Source organism: Cherax quadricarinatus, chromosome 84 (genome assembly GCF_038502225.1).
Source record: "Cherax quadricarinatus isolate ZL_2023a chromosome 84, ASM3850222v1, whole genome shotgun sequence".
NCBI lineage: Eukaryota > Metazoa > Arthropoda > Malacostraca > Decapoda > Parastacidae > Cherax > Cherax quadricarinatus.
In genome coordinates this window covers 14,104,192-14,130,716 of record NC_091375.1, presented here as the reverse complement: position 1 = coordinate 14,130,716, position 26,525 = coordinate 14,104,192, and the positions used below count along the sequence as shown (strand labels likewise).

General features: G+C 40.1%; 2 protein-coding genes across 5 annotated transcripts in view; one reads left to right on the top strand and one right to left on the bottom strand.

Moving 5' to 3' along the window:
• Window positions 1-438: 438 nt before the first annotated feature.
• LOC128704306 (two pore potassium channel protein sup-9) lies at window positions 439-10,066 on the bottom strand. 3 transcript variants are annotated; one of them, XR_008409434.2, is made up of 8 exons: window positions 9,142-10,066; window positions 5,501-5,656; window positions 5,088-5,230; window positions 4,106-4,324; window positions 3,699-3,817; window positions 2,929-3,165; window positions 1,914-2,329; window positions 439-1,759 (listed from the first exon to the last, which is right to left on the bottom strand). XR_008409434.2 is itself a non-coding variant. In XM_053799450.2 (7 exons), exons 1-7 carry the CDS (start codon window positions 9,266-9,268, stop codon window positions 2,182-2,184), a joined length of 1,149 nt encoding a protein of 382 aa, XP_053655425.1. In that variant the 5' UTR covers window positions 9,269-10,066; the 3' UTR covers window positions 439-2,181. The 3 variants fall into 3 exon arrangements, 2 of the variants coding, with proteins under 2 accessions (XP_053655425.1, XP_053655426.1); XM_053799450.2 differs by having other exon boundaries at window positions 439-2,329; XM_053799451.2 differs by having other exon boundaries at window positions 439-2,329; window positions 4,106-4,306.
• Window positions 10,067-14,660: 4,594 nt separating this feature from the next.
• l(2)37Cd (general transcription factor IIIC subunit l(2)37Cd) overlaps window positions 14,661-26,525 on the top strand; it is a 51,992-nt gene continuing 40,127 nt past the window's right edge. For both annotated transcript variants that reach the window (XR_011394376.1, XM_053799452.2), the window contains exons 1-2: window positions 14,661-14,725; window positions 20,107-20,243. Coding sequence is in view for 1 of the 2 variants with exons in the window: in XM_053799452.2 (XP_053655427.2) it covers window positions 20,115-20,243 (129 nt within the window). In the remaining variant the exon portion in view is untranslated. The remainder of the gene's footprint in view (window positions 14,726-20,106; window positions 20,244-26,525) is intronic.

The following is a 26,525-nucleotide window of genomic DNA, read 5'->3' as shown; positions in this document are numbered from 1 at the left end:
AACACTTCGTTCATGTCTAAAACACTAATATTTTGGCACTTTGATCATAAATTTGAAAACATATTTCGATGACATGAATTCGAAAAAAATATTTCTAACATCTACACATGTATACTTGTTAATTAGTTTTAAATTAAACCACCTGAGGGGCTGGGGTTCTATAACACTGTTGGGTTTTAATGAGGCTGGTGAGTTTTATCATACGTCACTGGTTTTACTGACTTTAATGGTTTTTAATGAGACAAAGGTTTACTAATGGTGGTGTTTGGTTTATCAGGTAAATTAGAAAATTTATATTCATACTAAAAGTTATAAAAATATCCCTACACTAGAAATTAAAAAAAAATCATAACGTTAGAAATTGAAAAAAATTTTCCCCGACTTTAAAAAATAAAAAAAAAAATCTCCTGACGCTAGGAATTAGAAAAATTTATAATAATGATGATAATAATAATAATGTTTATTTATACAGATTCTTGAACTACGTGATGTCCTGTGATGGTGTGAATATAATGGTGGAAATACTGTATATGTCAAGGTTTATATTAAAAGTTTCTGCTTAGGCTGTTGTTAGTCATATGATGACCCGCCTTTGGAACTTATGGACATCTGACCGAGGCCTTCTGCTGGCTTACCCGTCCACCCCTTTAAAAATTATGCCATTTTTTTTAAATTCTGGTATTCCTTATGTCACTGTCAGCAGCATCACAGCGGAGCTGTCAGATAAGATAAGATTTCGTTCGGATTTTTAACCCCGGAGGGTTAGCCACCCAGGATAACCCAAGAAAGTCAGTGCGTCATCGAGGACTGTCTAACTTATTTCCATTGGGGTCCTTAATCTTGTCCCCCAGGATGCGACCCACACCAGTCGACTAACACCCAGGTACCTATTTGCTGCTAGGTGAACAGGACAACAGGTGTAAGGAAACGTGTCGAATGTTTCCACCCGCCGGGAATCGAACCCGGGCCCTCCGTGTGTGAAGCGGAAGCTTTAGCCACCAGGCCACCGGGCCATCATAACCTTGACATTATTACCATCTTTGCTGTCAAAATACAATGACTATCTCTGTCAATGCTGTTGTTAAAATGTAATATTTGCTTCTGGTAATACTGTTGAGTTACATTAATACTTCCTTCTGGTAATACTGTTGCTAATTGCTTCCAGTATAGAAATCACTTCCGGCAATACTGATGCAAGCAGTAACATTAATGCTAATTAATGCTAATTTTGGTCATTTCAATTTTTTTTATATCATTATAGGTCACCTCTGTAGCCCTCTGGGCCCTACACCTCCTTACTCGACATTAATCCATGTTCGTACGTTGTTGTTAGGGTCACAGTGGAATAAATGACTGTATCTTCATCGTCTGCTGAAATCTCAGAGTTTGTTCTTTAAAGATTTCATCGCCTTATGTATTTAACTCATCGTATGTGATGAAATATGAGGGGAAACATTTCTGAAAAAAAAACCCATACCACGGGCTGGATTTGAACCCGCGGTCAGAGTGTCTCAAAATTCCAGACCGTCGCGACGGTCTGGAGCTTTGAGACTGATCGCGGGTTCAAATCCCGCCCGTGGTATGGTTTGTTTACAATCGTGTCATTACGATTTCGTGAGTCATGGAAACCTTTCTGTTTTTACAATGGAATTATCATACTGAGTATGCTGTACCTGCTACTGTGTGTTGCTGTACCTGCTACTGTGTGTTGCTGTACCTGCTACTGTGTGTTGCTGTACCTGCTACTGTGTTGCTGTACCTGCTACTGTGTGTTGCTGTATCTGCTACTGTGTGTTGCTGTACCTGCTACTGTGTGTTGCTGTACCTGCTACTGTGTGTTGCTGTACCTGCTACTGTGTGTTGCTGTACCTGCTACTGTGTGTTGCTGTATCTGCTACTGTGTGTTGCTGTACCTGCTGCTGTCTGTGTTAATGTAGCCGCACACTGCGGGTGCTTCCACAATGTACTATCATATATAATAAATGTATACAAAATAGGGTAGCAGTACACTGCTGTTGTATATAATATTAAAAAGTCTCTGCGTGGTTCACAGGGGCCGAGGCCCAACCGCTGGACCCATTTTGTATCTCCGTAATATTTTGACTACCGTCCACGGGATGCTTATGGGGTGGAAACCATCCACAGATGGATACGAGGTGTATAATAAATTATCAGACTAACTCAGACGGAGGATCGCTTGGTCTTGAGATAGTTAGCGACCATGAAGGAGTCGTGAAGGAGAGGTGGGAACTGATCACTGTGATGAGGGGCGGCTTTGCTGCCTCCAGGACCCTGCTCCAGCAGCAAGTTGGAGATCCTTGATGGTGACCTGTACGGGAAGACAAAAGGTTAACGTTAGTGGGGCGACCTGTGTGGGAAGCAGAAGCTAAAATCAGTGGAAAGAAATGTATTCCTCTATGTTATCTACAATAAAAAGATGTTAAAGGCTCTCTCTCCTTGTACCTCCGTGTCCACCAGTGCACAACTTCACTATTAATACGCAAGTCCATTCTTCACTGCATATTTCTCACCATAATTTATCTCTTCCCAAAATTTAATTTGTTCTCATTTTTTGTTTTGTTTTACCCATTTATTCATTTACTCTCCTCTCCCACTCTAAACCTTTCTCTTGCTCTCGATATTCCCCCTTATAATGGGTATATGTGGGACTGTTCTAAATGTACTCGCCGAACTGAGCTTGTGGAGGTCGCGAGATTCGGGTTCTGGCTTCGCCTCTTAATTACTTTGATTGGTGTCATTGATCTCTGGCCTCTTGGGCCTTATAGCTACTACTGAAGCTGTGTATTGAGTATGCCTCCACCACTGTTTCATCCAAGTTATTCCACTTTTCTACCAACCTGAGACTAAAGAAATCCTTCCTCATATTTTTGATGTGTTCGAGTGTGTGAGGGTAGGTAAGTGACGCACCTGACGACGGAGTATCGGTGGGTGTCAGTGGGACTATGGTGTGGTCTTGGGTAGCAGGTACACGAGCAGACGGTAGCCACGCTAGTGAAGGACCCAACACGACCCTCTCCCACCTCTGAGTCATGTGTCCCTGCTAAAAGCTTCCCGTTGATGGCCATCAGTTCCCCATCCAGCGTGACGACAGACTGAGAGGCGTCTTGCATCTCATAGTCTCCAGCCTTCACGTCCTCAGTGTTCCTGAGGTGACAGTAAGGAAACAATGATCAGATTTAAAAACACTGGATCTCACACCCACATATAGTGTACACATACAACAATAACACATGCTGAGTACAATCATTAACACTCACAAGATATACCAATAAGCACATCCTAACAAAGTTAAATTTTCCTCAGTTGACTCATAAAAACATCAAATATACATAACTAAAAGTCCTCGAACAGTTCCTCAAAGTCTCTAGTTACCCCAAGACAATTAACAACCATATCTGAATCTAAAAGGTCGAAACTGCGAGCAGACAGTTAAAATATCATAAGCAACAGCACACCACAAGTTGCACAGAGAGAAGCAGGTGACCATGGGTCAAGTGTGGAATGAGAACCAAACTGCAAATCCTCGCACAGGATGTGTTGATGCAAGAGAAAAGGTTATTGGGTAAGCGGAAAGATTTTAAGAATTACTACAGTCATAACTATTTAAACTCAAGCGACTTTGTAGCTTCGTCTGTCCCTAACAGGCCTTTTCAAAGGAATAATGAGGTGTGACTCACATTGTCATGAAGCGGAGGACAAGAAGGTTGATGGAAGCGGCGACGACGGTGAGGCCAAAGAGAATGAACACTAGGGAGAGAGCCACATATCCCGGCTTGGTGGTGAGGGCATTGTCCTTCTGCAAGGAGATAATGAGGATCCGTTAGTTTGGTGTCAACATTGTTTCTCATTTAATGAGTGTATTAATCGGCTCTGCCAATCTATGTCGGGTACTGCTTGACAGCAGACCGAATTTTGATTAGTTATAGGGAACCCTGGTTGCAACCGATGCTGAACTAACAGAATGCCACTGTATATATTCCATTAGAAGGTGAGATAATCTTAACCCTAAGTTATTGAAGATGCCATGTTTCTGTCTTTAGGCTCATGCGTTATACATGTTACTTTGCTCTGGCATCTAGTGTACCTGGAGGGCTACGAAGTCGCCGAAACCGATGGTGGTGAGCGTGATGAAGCAGTAGTAGAAGGCGTCGATGTAGTTCCAGTTCTCGTAGTGGGAGAAGACAGCAGCTCCGGCAGTCATGACGATGGAGGAGAGTGTCCCTGTCACACACAGCTGGTTCACATCCGTGGCCTCAGTAGTAGCACACCCCAGCATCTTCTTCATCTGTCTCAAAACACTCGTCTTCAATAGAGTGGATAGTAAGTGTAATTACCGTCAATAATAATAATAATAATCTTTATTTCTACAACTAATAGAGGCCTAGCTAACATCATAATATAAAAAGAATCTGATTAAGCAGAACAATTCAGGCAACTTAAATTGTCTCCCAGGAAGCAAGCACATAACTGTATGCTAACAACTAGTTACGTGTACCTACCTACTGTTAGGTGAGCAGGGGCAGTAGATGTAAGGAAACGTCCAACGTTTCACCCGTGTCGGGGAAGGTAATGAAGAGGTTATGTTTGTGGTGTCCCGACTTCGGTGTTTAATCTATTATATTCCAGTGATTGCAGCCTTTACTATGACAGATTAACCAGAGTACTGTAACTACTGCTTGAAGCTCACTGGTGTGTTCAGTGTTATGAGAAACATGAGTTAGTCTTGTACGTTTCCTGACGTTATGAAACATTTATAGTTGAGTAGTTTAAGGCGTCAGTTAGTCAGCTATCTACATTCAAGACCTGACAGGTTTGGGTTCAAGTCCTGCTGGTTGCCATACTTCTTTGTATATGTGTTTCCTCTTAATGTTTGGTATAGTCGGATAAATTTGGCTAAGTGACGCTAACCTGACTTAACCTATATAGCATATGTAAACTGCTGTAGGCGTTTGCAACGAAACTGAAACGTAATTATTAGGAGGGTATACTGCAGAAAATTCCACACCAGCTGGAAATATTCAAATGCTAGGTTCAAGGTAAAAGAATATTCAGAACTTCTTACACACCTTTTTGATGATGATGGAGGTGCATTTGTTGAGACGTTCACCTATGGACTGGAACATGACCATGCCGAGCGGGATCCCCACCACAGCATACACTATGCAGAAGGCCTTTCCTCCCACCGTCTCAGGCGTAGAGTGACCATAACCTTCACACATAGTTATTTCGTTAGACAAAACTTAATGATATTGTCATGCAAAAATATGCAAGACACACTGCGTTATCTAATTATTATATTCAAGGGGAGGAGCTAAACAAGTAGGGGTCATACAATGTCTGGTAAATTGGGAGGTAATCATATTTCTTCCAATTGTGATATTACCTGCAATTCACTGGACAGAGAGCCATTTACAGGCATCAAGGTACATCCCCTGAAGCTGTGGACCTAATGATAATAATTATAAGCAAATGATCTTACCGATCATGGCGACCACCACAGTGACGAAGTAGAGAGCTCCTGCGAACTTCCACTGCGGTCCTGCCTTGTGTGGCTGATTCTCTATGATCACCGTCTCAATTAACTTGTACTCTGATCCACTGATGTTGTACTTCCCTTGTAGATGTTGCCGCACGTCTGATATCAAGGTAATTACATTATTACATTCATGACGCTCAACTTACAGGTGTTATCGCTGGTTAAGTCTACATAGTGTATCATTATTGTATGCTTATTGCGTTTATTTTTCCCCTTAGAACCATAGTGTAAAGTAAATATGTGAGAGGACGGTATCACCTATTAAATCTTTACTACATAACACAGGATTTATACTCTGAGGGATGTATTTCTCTCAGGGTATATATGCTGCTTTTGTAAATACTCTCTGTTTTAGGAAACAAAGTATTCTTGCCTGGGAGTGGACAGATTAGTGTAGTTTTCCCTCGTGCGGTCAATAAATAAGCTTAAAACCCCATTAATTAACCAACCAGTACATAGATCAAAGGATACATGCACCGAAGTCCGATTCTATCAGAATATATATACTGAGTTTACTTTGATCCCTATTGTAGAGAATAAAGTATTCTTGACTGCTGGTGGAAAGGTTAATGTGCAGCCTCGATGACCATAGTGTAGTTGATAGGCTTGAAACCCCATTTGCCAGCTACCACCAGTACACAGATGTGTACTTGGTAACCCGCTGTTAGAAACAATTTCACAGGTCGTGAACCACGAGTTGTATTATAATACCAACGTCAAACTCTAACCACCTTGATATTTTTTGCCGCATCTCGGTAACTAGCTGCCTGTGTAAACTACTCGAGAGGAATGGTACTCAGCAGGCTAATACACAAACTATAAACATGGTACCAAATATTAGTGCATTCACTCATGTTAAAAATACACATTATTATACCACAACTCTTCTGACTGTACATTAGGATTACAAAAAGGCATTAATGTGAACTAGATAAAACATATATTGGTGGCCTACTGTTACACTGTGTCCTTGGCTACCATACTGACAGATAGTTCGTTACAGTGTTTCACGGGTATATAAATGGAATGAGGAAATACATAGGCTATATATACACCATGAAATGTATATCTCTCACTGTATATATACTGAGAAATTAACGTTGATAATACCTACTTTAAGAACTAACTCATTTTTGATTGGTGGGGAACAGGTGACTTTAGCCTTAATGACCAACCAACTAAAAAATGCCACTTAGCAATTCTCAAGGCGGTGTACCGAGTCCCACATTGTTTATTATGCCAATCAACGCCCTACTGAAAACAATTCCAGATAATCGCATGACAGTTGTGCTGTTATTTTTATCTTGTATATAAATATGTCAAATTTTCAGCGAATTGGCAAGCCCTTCTATTTATATATAGACAGTGATGGTACTGGCTATGTTATATATTAAGGGGGAAAAAAGCCCTTGAAGGGGACAGTGAAAAATAGCTGATCCAAGAAACTGGATCTTTTTCTTCCTTAGATCAAATCTGACTGACTCCCATTCCCCAGGCATTGTATGAACCCTACAGATTTAGCGTTTCCCCATGAGTATTAATAGTAATAATATTTTATTATCACTCTTATTTTTATTACTATTATTATTATAAGAAATAAGGCGTGTAAAGGCGCACTGAGAACCGTAAAAGTAGGCCACCAAAACCCAAGTTATCACCAGGTCTACTGGTATTATTTTTAATAATATATGGAGATCACAGACCTGTTTACTCTAACAGCTGTGCAAAGAATAAAATAACAAAGTAAAACAGATTGAAAGCTCTCAGGATTGTAGTAAAACATGGATGTTACTCACTGAGTAACATCCTAATTGCAGTATGCTGATAGATCACCATGCAACTGCTTCAGTCTTCCAAAACACTAAAGACATTGCTTAATTTGAAAAGAATATATAAGAAATAAAGCCTTGAGTTATATTTGATCCTTCCATAACTGTTAAAATATTTAGTGAGGGGAAAATTAAGCGTATGTAACGTAAATAATAGAACATGCGAAATATATCCCATGACAGGACTGAAGTTTCTGCATGGCGGTCATGACACTTGTCTCTCATGAGAAGTGTTAAACACGACAAAACGAGGGAATCAAAATGCATTCAAATAATATCCACATTCAATAAATTATTTACAGGAACTAAACGCTTCCATGACATCACCTTGCTACCCTCCCCCCCCATTTTAAAAGAAAACAGATCGCATAGAATTATCATATTCAACACTGCTAAATTCAGTAATCTCGAGCACATACATAATTTACAAAATGAGTCACATCACAGATTATCCTTATGGCTAGCGCTAGATAGTCCTAGATCTGAATGTAACATGCTAGGTCATGCTAGTTTCCGAAGCAAGACATTAATGCATGAAATATTGAGAAGACGATTTAAGTCAAACTTTAGTTGAGTCCCTCTCACATGCGTCTCTGTGAACACCATAAAGTTGATCTAGTGGCTAAACTAACAATACAGAGAATGCTGAATATAATTTTGACTTGTCAAGTTTGAAAAGTTTTATCAGAAAAGAACTAAAAAATGAGTTTGGAGAATCTAGAGGAGTGAATATAAGAAGTTACACAGTCACTGAAGTTCATAATGAAATTATTCAAGCAGAACATGTTTATGGAGAAATTAACAAGATGAGTAGACTACGAGATGTTACAGCTTCTGAGGTTAGTTTATGGAAATATAAACACATATACAGTTTAATGTGATCCTTTATTGACAACGTTTCGCCCACACAATAAAGGATCACATTAAACTGCATATGTGTTTATATTTCCACTGTGTCGGTATTTTATACCATTTATTTCCAAGGTCAGTTTATAAGTATCTCTGGCAGTTGGTATGATGTTAATTATGTGTAATGTAAAGTATATGTACCAGAACATGGACACCATAAGAAAATGTTAGAAAAATCTACCCTTTACCGATAGATCTTAATAAACCCTACAACAAATTGAAAATCTCCTCATTATAAGTCCTCATTATATATGTTCTTATAACGATATTGTTGATAATTTTAAGATATCCGAAATGTTAAGATTGTATCCACATCCTGCATTACCTAGATAATTAACAATTTGATGAGTCTGTACTCTGAAATATATTGTAATAGGTAAAATAATTACGCTCGAGGCATGTGATTACGACCCATTATTAATTCAACTTCTAGTAGTATAGAAAACACTGATTTTATGATCATTTAATGAGGATAGTTAAATGAACATGATAGACTGTCAAAAGGCTTTTATAAAGTAATCTATTACCGGGTTTATCAGTACTAAAAGATATATGCCAAAAAAACCCACATTCAGATATAGAACTTTTGTTTACCAAAAGCACTAGAATATTCATTAATGCATTCTGGTGGGGCAAACAAAATCTCCATTATACCTTAAAATCAACCATGACTTCATATATTAGCTAATTTTACAAAATTTAGAGTAACATGCAATTAGTAGATAGTCGACACAAGCGATCCTTATAAGCACTCAAGCTGCTTATATCCATAAAAACTGCAGGCAAAAAAAAAAAAAACACATTTCAAGCAACAACTTAATTAAAACTTGGCACATAGGATCTAACATTCAATAATCTGTAGTCTCTCGGCCTCGGTGTCAGACTCGAGAGCATCGAACACTGCGGCACCGATCAGAAGGTAGGTGAACGTACAAACAACCAGTGACAGCGTCCGAACATTCTGCTGTCGCATTCTGGCATCGGCCTCCACCTCGATCTTCAGCGCGGTGGCTTTAGAAAACTAGGTCTTCAAGCCCCTTTACCCGCGACCAAGATCTCTAGGTCGATCTTCCTGCGATCAAGATCTTCGAATTAAGACTGTTTAAGATCTTCAGGATCTTTCAAGCTGATCTGCCCGTTATGAAGGTCTTCAAGGTGATCCACCAAGGTCTTCAAGGTGATCCACCAAGGTCTTCAAGGTGATCCACCAAGGTCTTCAAGGTGATCCACCAAGGTCTTCAAGCTGATCCACCAAGGTCTTCAAGCTGATCCACCAAGGTCTTCAAGCTGATCCACCAAGATCTTCAAGTTGATCCACCAAGATCTTCAAGCTGATCCACAAAGATCTTCAAGGTGATCCACCAAGATCCACCTCCAGCAGTGTGGATAACACACACTAATAACCTGCCGTTAATTTCCTACTTCACAGCTTTCCAGCAAATTTCTGAATTAAACTTATATCACAATTTTTTCATTACATATTTCACTTGACACTTATTTACCACCTAAGTAACTCGAATTAAAATTTTAAGACCACTAAAACACTCCAGTATCAAAAACCAGGTACAAAAAACTTTTTTTAGAGCCACATTAATGCTCGCAACTTCAGTTTTTGGACGTTGGATGATAATGTTAAATGTCTGGGGCACTCTTATAACACCACCGGACCCACAGAGGTGCCAGGAGCTACAATACACCGGTTAAACAAGAGACAGGAGCCACATAAATGTGTTGTAGCAGGTGTGTAGGTTGAACTATCAGCTGTGTGTGTTTACATGTGTGTGGCAGAGCATGCGCCTGGCATCACATATTTTAGATCAATACTCACTCTTACACTATTTAAACATTACCATCCTCCTCCCTTCTCCTGTATTTGGGATTTATCATTAATGTAACGGTAATAATATTGTAATTCATGTTGCAAGTTTATGTAACTGGATAAAATAAAATGGGACAGGAGGATCGGGTTGAAACTGAAAGGGACCCCAGTGTTAAGCTATCATATATGGTATTAATTTTATTTCTTGTTGTATTTTCTCTATGTGAATTTGCCTGTGCTATTTAATAGCTCTTTTACACTTTTATGGAGGAGGTGCGGGATTACCAAAACTGTTGTCCACAGGGCTGAGGAAGGGTTGTTGAGGTGGTTCGGACATGTAGAGAGAATGGAGCGAAACAGAATGACTTCAAGAGTGTATCAGTCTGTAGTGGAAGGAAGGCGGGGTAGGGGTCGGCCTAGGAAAGGTTGGAGGGAGGGGGTAAAGGAGGTTTTGTGTGCGAGGGGCTTGGACTTCCAGCAGGCATGCGTGAGCGTGTTTGATAGGAGTGAATGGAGACAAATAGTTTTTAATACTTGACGTGCTGTTGGAGTGTGAGCAAAGTAACATTTATGAAGGGGTTCAGGGAAACCGGCAGGCCGGACTTGAGTCCTGGAGATGGGAAGTACAGTGCCTGCACTCTGAAGGAGGGGTGTTAATGTTGCAGTTTAAAAACTGTAGTGTAAAGCACCCTTCTGGCAAGACAGTGATGGAATGAATGATGGTGAAAGTTTTTCTTTTTCGGGCCACCCTGCCTTGGTGGAAATCGGCCAGTGTGATAAAAAAAAAAATTATGTATAACATTTTTTTATGATTTATTCCATTTTAAAATATTTGAAGACAAAATGGAAAAAAGCAGAACTCTCCTGCCTCCTTTATCTAGTTTCTGCACTTTCCACCTGTTTACAGATAAGTTTTTTAATAAAAAAAGTGTTTGTGATTATACTGTAGCGAGGCTTGTTTCCTGCACTTATTATGTAGGTCACTGCCATATGAGAGAAAGGGTTACTCTATTGTGGATTTTTTGTTTGGCCCCTCCAATGTTTAAGTGAGATAACGTGAGTAAACCTCTTCTGGTTGGCTCCAAACTCTGGATGCTGGTGTATCTTACTAAGAATTATTATTATTATCAAAAAGAAGCGCTAAACCATACTGAGAAGAAGAGTCAGGGTGTTAGTGGACTGTGTACATGCCAGTTGGCCAGTTTTACAAGACAAAGTGTTATGTGGGTTCCCAAGTGATATCTTGAGAACATCTCTCCTGATCAGCATCAAGGTAAGTTTAACTAGGTACAGGTACACAAAAATGCAATTATCATAGCGTAAATTACCTAAGATAACCCAAAAAAGTAACTTATTTCCATTGAGGCCCTTCAAAGAATGATGCCAACAGTATTTTGTGTTCACAGATGGCCACCCATCCAAGTACTAACCAAACCCAGTGTTACCTGGAGAGGGTTTTGGGGATCAACGCCCCCGCGGCTAGGTCTGAGACCAGGCTTAGTGGTGGATCAGGGTCTGATCAACCAGGCTGTTACTGTTGGCCACACGCAAACTGACGTACGAATCACAGCCCGGGTGGTGAGGTACTGACTTCCGGTGCCTGTCCAGTGCCTTCTTGAAGACAGCCAGGGGTCCATTGGTAATCCCCCTTATGTATGTATATTGCTTAACTTCGCTGATAGGACGAGAAACGCCCAATGCTGACGTGCCTTACAGAATGATTTGGTTTATTATTAAATTTTATAAGTGCCAATATGTCAAATTTTATTTATTTTTTTTTTGTGCAGTAACTTATTAATGCCTTTCCTAAACAGCTTCAAGTTTGCAATGTAAAGTTATTGCATCTAACCAGAAGAAGGTTCAATAAAATTTTAGTATATATAGGAGCAAATTTGCCAGTTTAATAACTCGATTAATGGTAGAAATTATTGGTTTCTGTGTGATAAATAGAGAATGCCTCGTCTGATTGACTTCGAACTTAAAATGCGAGTGTAGTTTGCAAATTGGAAAATAGGCTTATTGAAGTTTTTTTAAATAAATTTAAAAAATGTGCTCTAGCATTGCTTCATCTAGTCTCACTGTGTACAGTTTCAAGTATCAATATAAACAGAGCTTCAAAGTCATGATTTGGTCAAGTTTAATACCAGCTTAAAATTGACCCGATAAATGATTATTATTATTAGGGAGGATAGCTGCAGTTTATTATATCAAGAGTCCTTTATTAACATCAATGGCTTATTCCTGAAATCTACATGAAATTGATGTGTTTAAGACTGCGTGTCAACAATTTTCATTACCATTGCCCAGGTTTGGGCAACATTTTTCCCGGACTCCCGGGCAGCAGGGTTTAATAACACCCTTAACAACCAAACAACAACAACGATGGATAAATATTTCAATTTGAGAACCAAATGTTTATTTTGCCATAACTTTTGTTCAGTCACCAGGGAGACAGTACACAATACTCTTTTTTTTTTAATTTGCTTTGAAAATGTTTTCTACTTAAGATGTAGTAGTAGGGAATTGATGTTCTCTTCTTCTGTTGAGTTTCAGGGCCACTGACAGCATACGTGATGTTCTCTTTCCCGTCATCACTCAGCTTTGGGTAATGTTTTCCCCGTTCTTCGTTGTCAAGGACCCCAATGGAAATAAGTCACTTTGACTTTTTTGGGTTATCCTAGATAATTTACACTATGTATGATAATTGTACTTGTATGTATATGTGCCTAAATAAAATTACTTGCTAAACAGAGCGTCATACGGCGTAAGCTGTCAGTGGCTTTAAACATCTCAGGAAGAAAGAGCAGAAACCTCTGGCGTCTGGCGTCGTTAGTAGAATATCGAAGTGTTTACTCAGGGAGTAAGACGTTTTGCTCTGTGGTGTTTGAACCTGGGGTCCACCTGATCTAACTTGGTAATTTTATGTTCCAGTTTCTTCCGAGGGAGAAAACATGGTTTCTTTTCTAATTCCCGCTCGTATTTAGGCAATATATTTTTACTTGACTTCTTGTTGAGTTTGTAAGGGCTGGTGGCAGCTTAGGCCGTATCGCGCCCTTCCCGATGTACAGAGAAGAGATATTGGCCAAAGCTGGGGGATAAAAGAAAATGGAACGGTCGTCCCATTGTAAATAAAAACGGAAACTAGAAGTTCCTAATTAGATCAGGTGGATCCCCTTGACAAGCCCCACAGTGCCCTGTGGTCTGGTGGCCAAAGCTTTCGCTTCACAAGGCGAGGGTAAGTAAGTTTATTCAGGTATACACAAATACAGTTACATAGAATTATCATACATAGGAGCATATGTGTAGAGAACCTAGGATAACCCAAAAAAGTCAGACTGAGTGACTTATTTCCATTGGGGTCCGGGTTTGATTCCCGGCGAAGGGGTGGAAACATCGGACGTGTTTCCTTACACCGGTTGTCTATGTTCACGCATCAGTAAAATGTGTACCTGGGTGTTAGTGGACTGGTGTGGGTCGCATTCTGGAGTTTACCTGGAGAGAGTTCGGGGGGTCAACGCCCCCGCAGCCCGGTCTGTGACCAGGCCTCCTGGTGGATCAGAGCCTGATCAACCAGGCTGTTACTGCTGGCTGCACGCAATCCAACGTACGAGACACAGCCCGGCTGGTCAGGTACCGACTTTAGGTGCTTGTCCAGTGCCAGCTTGAAGACTGCCAGGGGTATATTGGTAATCCCCCTTATGTATGCTGGGAGGCAGTTGAACAGTCTCGGGCCCCTGACACTTATTGTATTGTCTCTTAACGTGCTAGTGACACCCCTGCTTTTCATTGGGGGGATGTTGCATCGTCTGCCAAGTCTTTTGCTTTCAATGTGAGGGATTTTCGTGTGCAAGTTTGGTACTAGTCCCTATAGGATTTTCCAGGTGTATATAATCATGTATCTCTCCCGCCTGCGTTCCAAGGAGTACAAGTTCAGGAACTTCAAGCGCTCCCAGTAATTGAGGTATTTTATCTTCGTTATGCGCGCCGTGAAGGTTCTCTAGGTCAGCAATTTCACCTGCCTTGAAAGGTGGTGTTAGTGTGCAGCAATATTCCAGCCTAGATGTAACAAGTGACCTGAAGAGTGTCATCATGGGCTTGGCATCCTGGGACAAAACTGACCTAATTTGCGCGAAATGCTCAGCATAAGCGACTTTCTATATAGTAGTATGTCATTGATGTCAGCTATGGTCTGTATACCTTGTACATGTACTTGTAGTAAATAAAGATTATATTATATGGTCCCGTGGCCTTGCTGGCAAAGCTCTCGCTTCACACACGGAGGGCCCAGGTTCGATTCCCGGCAGGGTAGAACATATTGGCGCTTTTCCTTACACCTGTTGTCCTGTTCACCTAGCAGCAAGTAGGTACCTGGGTGTTAGTGGACTGGTGTGGGTCGCATCCTGGGGGAAAAGATTGAGGACCATAGTGGAAATAAAACAGACAGTCCTCGATGACGCACTGACCTGTGTTATCCTGGGTGGCTAACCCTCCCGGGTTAAAAATCCGAAGGAAATCATATTAACATCGGGACGCCGGGCTTGTTACAGCTTACACTGTCAGTGGCCCTTATATACCCAACACAAACACCAGAACCCTTCCTACTGTAGTTAAGTAAGTTTATTCAGGTACACATAATACAGTTATACATAATACAGTTACAGTTATACATAATACAGTTACAGCTACACATAATACAGTTATACATAATAGTTACACCTACACATAATACAGTTATACATAATACAGTTACAGTTACACCTACACATAATACAATTATAGCTACACATAATACAATTATAGCTACACATAATACAATTATAGCTACACATAATACAATTATAGCTACACATAATACAATTATAGCTACACATAATACAATTATAGCTACACATAATACAGTTATACATAATACAGTTACAGTTATACATAATACAGTTACACATAATACAGTTACACATAATACAGTTACAGTTATACATAATACAGTTACACATAATACAGTTACAGCTATACATAATACAGTTACAGCTACACATAATACAGTTACAGTTATACATAATACAGTTACACATAATACAGTTACACATAATACAGTTACAGTTACACATAATACAGTTACAGTTACACATAATACAGTTACACCTACACATAATACAGTTACAGTTATACATAATACAGTTACAGTTATACATAATACAGTTACACATAATACAGTTACAGCTATACATAATACAGTTACAGCTACACATAATACAGTTACAGTTATACATAATACAGTTACACATAATACAGTTACACATAATACAGTTACAGTTACACATAATACAGTTACAGTTACACATAATACAGTTACACCTACACATAATACAGTTACAGTTATACATAATACAGTTACAGTTATACATAATACAGTTACACATAATACAGTTACAGTTATACATAATACAGTTACAGCTACACATAATACAGTTACAGTTATACATAATACAGTTACAGTTATACATAATACAGTTACAGCTACACATAATACAGTTACAGTTATACATAATACAGTTACACATAATACAATTACAGTTACACATAATACAATTAGTTATACATAATACAGTTACAGTTACACATAATACAGTTACAGTTACACATAATACAGTTACAGTTACACATAGTACAGTTACACATGTTACAGTTACACATAATACAGTTACAGTTACACATAATACAGTTACACATAATACAGTTACAGTTACACATAATACAGTTACAGTTACACATAATACAGTTACACATAATACAGTTACACATAATACAGTTACAGTTACACATAATACAGTTACACATAATACAGTTACAGTTACACATAATACAGTTACACATAATACAGTTACAGTTACACATAATACAGTTACACATAATACAGTTACAGTTACACATAATACAGTTACAGTTTCACATAATACAGTTACAGTTACATATAATACAGTTACACATAATACAGTTACAGTTACACATAATACAGTTACAGTTACACATAATACAGTTACAGTTATACATAATACAGTTACACATAATACAGTTACAGTTACACATAATACAGTTACAGTTACACATAATACAGTTACAGTTACACATAATACAGTTACAGTTACACAATACAGTTACACATAATACAGTTAGTTACACTTAATACAGTTACATATAATACAGTTACATATAATACAGTTACACATAATACAGTTACACATAATACAGTTAGTTACACATAATACAGTTACATATAATACAGTTACAGTTACACATAATACAGTTACAATACAGTTACACATAATACAGTTACACATAATACAGTTACAGTTACACATAATACAGTTACACATAATACAGTTACAGTTACACATAATACAGTTACACATAATACAGTTACAGTTACATATAATACAGTTACATATAATACAGTTACATATAATACAGTTACAGTTACACATAATACAGTTACAGATACACATAATACAGTTACAGTTATACATAATACAGTTACAGTTACACATAATACAGTTACAGTTACACATAATACAGTTACAGTTACACATAATACAGTTACACATAATACAGTTACAGTTACACATAATACAGTTACACATAATACAGTTACACATAATACAGTTACACATAATACAGTTACAGCTATACATAATACAGTTACACATAATACAGTTATGCATAATACAGTTACAGTTATACATAATACAGTTACACATAATACAGTTACGCATAATACAGTTACACATAATACAGTTACAGCTATACATAATACAGTTACACATAATACAGTTACAGCTATACATAATACAGTTACACATAATACAGTTACAGCTATACATAATACAGTTACACATAATACAGTTACAGCTATACATAATACAGTTACACATAATACAGTTACACATAATACAGTTACAGCTATACATAATATAGTTACACATAATACAGTTACACATAATACAGTTACAGCTATACATAATACAGTTACACATATTAGTTACGCATAATACAGTTACAGTTATACATAATACAGTTACACATAATACAGTTACACATAATACAGTTACACATAATACAGTTACACATAATACAGTTATACATAATACAGTTACACATAATACAGTTACACATAATACAGTTACACATAATACAGTTACACATAATACAGTTACACATAATACAGTTACACATAATACAGTTACACATAATACAGTTATACATAATACAGTTACACATAATACAGTTACACATAATACAGTTACACATAATACAGTTACACATAATACAGTTATACATAATACAGTTACACATAATACAGTTACACATAATACAGTTACACATAATACAGTTACACATAATACATTTACACATATTACAGTTACGCATAATACAGTTACAGTTATACATAATACAGTTACACATAATACAGTTACACATAATACAGTTACACATAATACAGTTACACATAATACAGTTACACATATTACAGTTACGCATAATACAGTTACAGTTATACATAATACAGTTACACATAATACAGTTACACATAATACAGTTACACATAATACAGTTACACATAATACAGTTATACATAATACAGTTACACATAATACAGTTACACATAATACAGTTACACATAATACAGTTACACATAATACAGTTACACAATACAGTTACACATAATACAGTTACACATAATACAGTTATACATAATACAGTTACACATAATACAGTTACACATAATACAGTTACACATAATACAGTTACACATAATACAGTTATACATAATACAGTTACACATAATACAGTTACACATAATACAGTTACACATAATACAGTTACACATAATACAGTTACACATAATACAGTTACACATAATACAGTTACACATAATACAGTTACACATAATACAGTTATACATAATACAGTTACACATAATACAGTTACACATAATACAGTTACACATAATACAGTTACACATAATACAGTTATACATAATACAGTTACACATAATACAGTTACACATAATACAGTTACACATAATACAGTTACACATAATACATTTACACACAATACAGTTACACATAATACAGTTACGTAAATTATCATACATAGCATATGTGTAAATTACCCAGGATAACCAAAAAAAGTCAGTGACTTACTTCCATTGAGGTTCTTATGTGTACCTCTGCCTAAATTATTGTTATTATAATAAAAAACAGCTCTAAATCCACCTGTGCCTAAATAAACTTATTAATAAGGTGTAAAGTGTCGATGGCGGTTACAGTGCCAACGAGGAGCTACGATCCTTCGTGGTTTGTGACCATTACGGGTTTAGCGCTGCTTTTTATAATGAGGTCTCCTCAAGGAAGGTTCCTTGATGAGGGAGGGGGGTTTGATCCAAGAAATTGGGCTGGACTTCCCTGGATTGAATCTTTCTCTCGCTCATTTTTAACTGGTAGTCTTCAAGCTGGCACTGGACAAGCACCTAAAGGCGGTACCTGACCAGCCGGGCTGTGGCTCGTACGTTGGTTTGCGTGCAACCAGCAGTAACAGCCTGGTTGATCAGGCTCTGATCCACCAGGAGGCCTGGTCACAGACCGGGTCGCGGGGGCGTTGACCCCCGGAACTCTCTCCAGGTAAACTCCAGGTAGTGTTCATGATCTAAGATAACCCAATAAAGTCAGTGTCGGAGTCTTTTTAATCTTCTTCCCCAGGATGCAACCCATTGTATCAATCGCATCTGCTAGAAAAATGACAGGATGGATAATGAGAACCTTCAAAACTAGGGAGGCCAAGCCCATGATGACACTCTTCAGGTCACTTGTTCTATCTAGGCTGGAATATTGCTGCACACTAACAGCACCTTTCAAGGCAGGTGAAATTGCCGACCTAGAAAATGTACAGAGAACTTTCACGGCGCGCATAACGGAGATAAAACACCTCAATTACTGGGAGCGCTTGAGGTTCCTAAACCTGTATTCCCTGGAACGCAGGAGGGAGAGATACATGATTATATACACCTGGAAAATCCTAGAGGGACTAGTACCGAACTTGCACACGAAAATCACTCACTACGAAAGCAAAAGACTTGGAAGACGATGCACCATCCCCCCAATGAAAAGCAGGGGTGTCACTAGCACGTTAAGAGACCATACAATAAGTGTCAGGGGCCCGAGACTGTTCAACTGCCTCCCAGCACACATAAGGGGGATTACCAACAGACCCCTGGCAGTCTTCAAGCTGGCACTGGACAAGCACCTAAAGTCAGTTCCTGATCAGCCGGGCTGTGGTTCGTACGTTGGTTTGCGTGCAGCCAGCAGCAACAGCCTGGTTGATCAGGCTCTGATCCACCAGGAGGCCTGGTCACAGACCGGGCCGCGGGGGCGTTGACCCCCAGAACTCTCTCCAGGTAAACTCCAGGTAAACAACAGTCTATTCCAGGCTAAGGGACTGATTACCTCAAACTCCTCCTCATCTTCTACCGTTCTTCTCTGTATTGGACTGAAGAAGCCACTGGCTGGCGAAACGTTTCCATGTTAAAGATTCCTAAATGTTGCAGAAGTGTCTCAGTCTTCAACTTGTTGGTTTTCTAAATTATTTACATTGTCACTTCTTTATTGATAGCAGCAACATTGTATGACCCTTATGGGTTTAGTGCTTAGTTTTGATTGCAGTAATAATACTAATAATATTGATAGGAGCTATATAACCTCTATGGGTTTAGTGCTTCTCTACGAACATAATTTGCCTAAAAAAATACCAAAATTCTAAGCTTATTTATTGTCTTCACTTTATGGCCTGTATGGGTTTAGTGCTTATTTTTAATACAGTATACACTGTAATAAAAATGTTTAGTTCTGTCCTGTAGAAATTATCTGAAAAGCGATTTATCTACCATAGCATTGCTATGGTTTGAAATCTGAAGAATTTCATAACAATTAAATTTTCAGGTTTGAAGATGTCTCATGGGAGTGGCTTCAGTGGCACTGGCAAGCTCAGGCAGTTCATGTGCATAGAATATCCAGGACTCGTGGAGAATGTTGATAAGATGATCGAAACATTGGGCGGAATTCAAAAAATATCAGAGGTAAACTAATAAAATATTATTGAGTGACTACTAATTCCATGAGCAATGTTAAAAATACTTTTAAGGAATTGAGAGATATCCTAGGTTAAGCCACCATACCATGTAGATTATGTATTGTATGTCTATATTTACATGTAATATGATAAAAATATGAATGAACATTAAAATGGTATAAAATACCGACAAGTTGTTAGGTAAGACACATATGCAACAGTTAAGCATCTTTATTTTGAAACGTTTCGCCTACACAGTAGGCTTCTTCAACTTCAACTTTTCTGTACTCGACTGAAGAAGCCTACTGTGTAGGTGAAATGTTTCGAAATAAAGATACCTAACTGTTGCATATGTGTCTTACCTAACACAAATATGAATAAAAATTTCTTATATATGATGTAAAAACCTTTATTTTTATGAGATGAGGGAAATTGTTGCTGTTGCATAATATAGTGCTGAAATAAACCTTGCAATATTAAAAGACATACCAATTTGGACACTTCACATTGTACTGTACATTATTTTGAATAAGATAAAGTGTTACTCCACATATTTTGCCTCTTCAAGGGGGGCTCCTTGTTGTGGTGAAGACGCTCTTGGTCTGAGGAATTAGACCTGTTGGTTTCCTTCCTCAGACTGAACCTAATTACCCCGGAATCCCCCCCTTCCCTATCCCATCCTCCCTTTTTCCTTTCCTTCTCCTCCTCCCCACTCCTCCCTTTTGCTGTTCCTCTTTTTGGGCTTTGGGATTTTTCCCACAGGCGCGCTAGTTCCTAGGTAGGGGAAAGGGTACCGGGGTCCATCCCATTCCATTGAGGTTCTTGGCGGTGGTGTAGTTTGCCGTGGAATCTGGATCGCCTGGGGATGTCCCAATCCCTCTCCGGTCTCCCGGGGGTGGCTTCGGGTATTTTTCGGGTGACGGGTGTATCTCTGGAGGCTGTCTTTCAGATTCCAGGGGTGGCAGTCGAAGGAGGTATGCTTTGTGGCAGATATCCGGCCGCCCTCTCTTTTGTCCACCGAGGTAGCTCGGCAGATGTGAGGTTGCTATCTCAGGTTGCTGGTTTACTGGCATGAAGGGTAGGGTATGGCACGGGTTCCATGCTGCATCTGCGCTACTTGTGGTGCTGAGGTCCTCTTGGGCGTGGAGGGGGATTTCTGGCCCTTTCATTTCTCCTAGGAACTATTCCTCCCCGGTCCCCCCTTTTTTTATGCTTTTTTTTTTTATTTTCTTTTCTTCTTTCTTTTTTTTCTTTAAAACAAAAAAAAAAGAAGTAACCTAACCATGGAAGCCCTAGTCCATGAACCTGCTACCCCCGGGCCCCTTCTTGATACCGCACCCCGTTCTGACCCCGCCTCATTTTTTGACCACTCTTCGGACACTCCTGATGCCCCTGTACCTCTTGCTGGTGCTGTTTCATCACCCGCTTCAGGTACCGGGGTTTCGACTGACTCCTTCGATTTATCTGACCTCCGCTCTCCTTTGACTATGCTTCCAGCCTCTCCCTCTACAGTGCGGCAATTTTCGAATCGCCAGCCCGTTCCACGTCGGACCAACTCCGGTCCCACTCCTAAACGCCAACGACAATTACCTGATGATGATACTTCACCACCTTCTCATTCTTCTCAGAAAAGATCAACATATCATGCACTCCCTTTCACACTCAGTTTCAGAATGCACAATGGACTAAATTCTTTACTTTACGACCGACTTCCTCTGTTGCCTATCTTTCCGACCATAGTATTGGCAAGGCACTCCTACGCCATGTTGGTAGAGATATTTCCTTTCATGCTATTAAGAGTGGTACGTGCATCATCACTGTCCATAATGCTACCCAAGCTCATGAGCTTTCTCTTCTTTCACATATCGATACTATTCCTGTCACTATTGAAAAACATCATTCCCTCAATTCTTGTACTGTCATTCTGCCCCATACCATAGTCCAACAGAATTTCCAGACACGTGGCAATGACATTCTCAAACAGCTGGAACTCCAAGATTTCCCAATACTCAAGGTAGACACTTATGTCCTTCATGCCTCTGGGCGGAGACGATACCCTTGCAATGTGGCTTGTTTAACTTTTGACAACCGTGAACTCCCATCCTCAGTTTATGTAGCAGGACATCGGTTACAAGTTCGAAAGGTGATCCCTACACCACAACAGTGTAGAAATTTCTGGCGATTTGGCCATCCAGCAAAATATTGCAGATCTATAGCTGAATGCCCAGTCTGTGGTGCCGATGACCATTCTAATACGTCTTGCAGTCGACCTCCCTCTTGCCTTAATTGTCATGACACTCACCCTTCGTACTCTTGCCATTGCCAGGTCTACTTAAATGAGCGGGAAATCCGTTACCTCAAAGAGGCAGAAGGTCTCCCTTATGCTATGGCAGTTTCCCATCTCCGCCTCCAAGGGAGACTACCCCGTGTTTCTTATTTTCATGTTTCAAAACGTCCCCCCACTTCTGGGGTCCCATCTTCTGCAGCCTCCTCTGTGGTTACCCCTCCCATAGTCAATCCTGTATCTAATTCTTTTGCTGTCCTGGGCTCAGACATCCCTACTTCAACACCTCAGTCTGTTCTCACTTCTTCGTGTTCTCCCTCCCAAACCCCGGTATCGATAAGACCTTGTACTCCTCCTCCTCCCAATCGTCCCTCTACTTCTCAGAAGTCCAAAAAATCTCCTTTAACCCCTCCTTCCCTTCTTCCACCTCCTCATTGTACCTTCCCGGTCTTTGTTCCTGGTTCTTCCCCTCTCACTGGCTTTGTGACAAGTGTGGAGGTTCACCCTCCTCCTCGTACTGTGCCTTCCTCCCCTGTCCCCTCCCAAGTTTCTTCCTCTTCTGCCACCTCCCAGGTTTCTGCCTCTTCTGTCCCCTCCCATACTCCTCCTCCAGTTCTCTCCACCCTTTTGCCCCCCCTACCTTGGTACAGCCCATTACAGTTCTAATCTTTACTTATCCTCTTCCTTCCATCTCCAGTATTGTCTCCCATACGACGTCTTTGAATTCCGAAACACTTGAAGCAATCTCTGAATATATTGCAGAGACCAAACCATCAATGGACACTGATCCACCCTCTGTTCCTTCTCTTTCCTCTCCTCCATCTGCGCAACTCCTTTCTTCGCAGTGCACCGTTCCTTCGCTGCTTGAACGTTTTCCGCTGCCACCGCATGTGGACTTTTCTAACCCCTCTAGTCCGTAGGTACCCTTACCTGCGGATTTCTGGTATCTTTATCTTTGCCAATCATGGCCTATTTACAGTAGAATATACGCTGCCTCAGGGGTAATCGGCGTGAGATTCAGATGTTGCTCTCCCAGTTTTCCCCTGTTGGTGTTTCCTTACAAGAACCAAAATTACACTCTGCTGTTATCTATCCCATCTCAGGCTATAATTTATTGTGTTCTTCAGATCCTTTTCCTGATGGGACCTTTAATAAAAGTGCCCTTCTTCTACGCACTGATATTCCGTGCCATCAGCTATTTGTTCGTACTTCGCTGCATTACACAGCAACCCATATCCACTTGCATAGGTGGTATGCACTCTGTTCTTTGTATCTCTCTCCTTCTCGGGCATTATCTATCCCGGATATTGCCTTTCTTGTTTCGTCACTACCACCACCACTTCTGTTACTTGGCGATTTTAATGCTTATCATTTCCTCTGGGGGGGTCTCACTGTGATTCCCATGGCATTCAGTTAGAGGCTTTCCTTGCTTCCCACCCCCTCCATGTTTTTAATACAGGTACTCACACCCATTTTGATCCTCGTACTCATACTCTCTCTTGTATCAATCTCTCAATCTGCTCTTCCTCCACTGCACTAGACTTCACCTGGTCTGTTCTCCCGGATTTACATGACAGCGATCATTTTCCAATCATTCTTACTTCCCCTTCATATTCACCACCTCTTCGTAACCCATGCTGGCAATTTGATCAAGCAAATTGGGACCTTTACTCACAACTAACTGCTTTTAGTGAGGTTCCTTCTTCATCCTCCATTGATGAGCTTTTACACCTCTTCTCATCCTCACTTTTAACCGCAGCTTCTCATTCTGTACCCCAAACCTTGGACAGGCATTCTCAGAAATGCGTGCCTTGGTGGTCTCCTGCTTATGCTCATGCAGTACGTTTGAAATGCGCTGTGTGGGGCAGGTACCGGTACAATAGAACCACTGAGAGACTTCTTGATTTTTAAGCAGAAGCGTGCGATCGCTTGCCGTGTCATCTGTGACGCTAAACGCACTTGCTGGCTAGCTTATGTTTCCACCATCACCTCTGCTTCCTCTATGAGTGCAGTCTGGAAAAAAGTACGGAAACTGAGTGGTAAATATTCTCCTGACCCAGCTCCTGTTCTGCGGGTTGCCGGTGTTGATATAGCAAACCTCTAGATGTTGCCATTGAAATTGGCAATCATCTGGTCCGTATTTCTCTGGGTCTCCATCTATGCCCCTCGTTTCTTTCCTCAAAGTCTGCCAGAGAGTTAGCACCCTTGGACTTTTCTTCTCTCAGAGAAGAACAGTATAATGTGCCTTTTACACTTCAAGAAATGGAGGCAACACTCTCAGCTTGCCGATCATTGGCAGCTGGGCCCGACAACATTCATATTCGTATGCTACAACATTTACATCAGTCAGCCCTTGTAGTCCTCTTATGATTTTTCAATCTTATTTGGTCACAAGGAGTTCTTCCAAAGCTGTGGAAATCTGCCATTGTTCTCCCTTTCCTCAAACCAGGTACTACGGGACATGAAGCCTCCCACTTTCGTCCCATTGCTCTTACCAGTGTAGTTTGCAAAGTGATGGAACATCTGGTAAATAGACGTTTAATGTGGTATTTAGAGACACACAACAGTCTCTCCACTTGTCAATATGGCTTTCGTAAGGGCCGTTCTACCATAGACCCCTTACTACGCTTGGATACGTACGTTCGTAATGCCTTTGTGAATAACCACTCAGTTGTTGCCATATTTTTTGACCTTGAGAAGGCATATGACACAACTTGGAGGTATAATATTTTGACCCAAGCCCACTCCTTAGGCCTCCGAGGCAATCTACAATCCTTCCTTAAGAACTTTTTAACTGACAGACATTTCGGTGTTCAGGTTAATAATGTGCTCTCCCAGGACTCTATCCAAGCTGAAGGTGTCCCCCAGGAATGTGTTCTGAGCACAACACTTTTTCTTCTTGCTATAAATGATTTGGCCTCTAGTCTTCCATCCAATATTTGGTCATCACTCTATGTTGATGACTTCGCTATTGCTTGTGCAAGCGCTGACTGTCACCTCATTATAGTTTCTCTCCAGCATGCGGTCGACCGTGTTTCCAATTGGGCCACCACACATGGGTTTCAATTTTCCAGTACCAAAACTCACCAAATTACTTTCACTAGACGCTCTGTCATCTCCGATCATCCTTTGTACCTCTATGGCTCCCGTATCCCTGAACGTGATACAGTCAGGTTTCTAGGCCTTCTCTTTGACCGTAGGTTAACCTGGAAACCTCACATTACCTCTCTGAAGGAAACTTGTCACAGCCGGCTGAACCTTCTTAAAACCCTTGCTCATCTTTCATGGGGAGCTGATTGTTGAACTCTCCTTCGCCTACATTCCACCCTCATTTTATCGAAACTCGATTATGGTGACCAGATCTATTCAGCAGCCTCTCCTGCTACTCTCTCTAGCCTTAACCCCATCCATCACCAAGGATTATGTTTATGCCTTGGTGCTTTTCGCTCTTTCCCTGTTGAGAGCCTATATGCAGAAGCGAATGTTTCATCCTTGTCCGATCGCCGTGATGCCCATTGCCTTCACTATTATATACGCTCTCATGATCTCCGCAATCCTTCCATTTATACAATGGTCACCGATATTAGTAGACATTCTTTATTTGTTCGCCGCTCCTGTTTGTTCCGTCCCTTCTCTCTTCACCTACTTTCGCTCTTGTCTTCTCTTCAATTACCACCTTTCTATGTTCATGTAGCATCTCACTTTTCCCTACCCCCCTGAGAAGTTCCAGCTGTTCGAGTCTGTTCTTTCTCACTCCCTTGCTCGAAAGCCCAACTGCCTACGGTGGCTTCCCGCTCTCTTTTTCTTGACCACTTCCACTCTCATTCTCATGCCATTGCAGTGTACACAGATGGCTCTAAGTCTTCTGAGGGCGTAGGATTCACAGCAGTGTTTCCGGACAGCGTCGTACGAGGGCATTTACTATCTTCGGCTAGCATTTTTACTGCTGAATTGTATGCCATTCTTGCAGCACTTATCTGTATTGCATCTATGCCTGTGTCATCA

Coding starts and splice junctions, on each gene's coding strand:
- LOC128704306 (XM_053799450.2), bottom strand. CDS start 9,268: ATGCGACAGCAGAATGTTCGGACGCTGTCACTGGTTGTTTGTACGTTC. Junction 4,325..5,087: donor CCTCCATCATCATCAAAAAG/GTGTGTAAGAAG, acceptor ACTCTATTGAAG/ACGAGTGTTTTGAGACAGAT. Junction 2,330..2,928: donor CACCGATACTCCGTCGTCAG/GTGCGTCACTTA, acceptor CTTCCCGTACAG/GTCACCATCAAGGATCTCCA.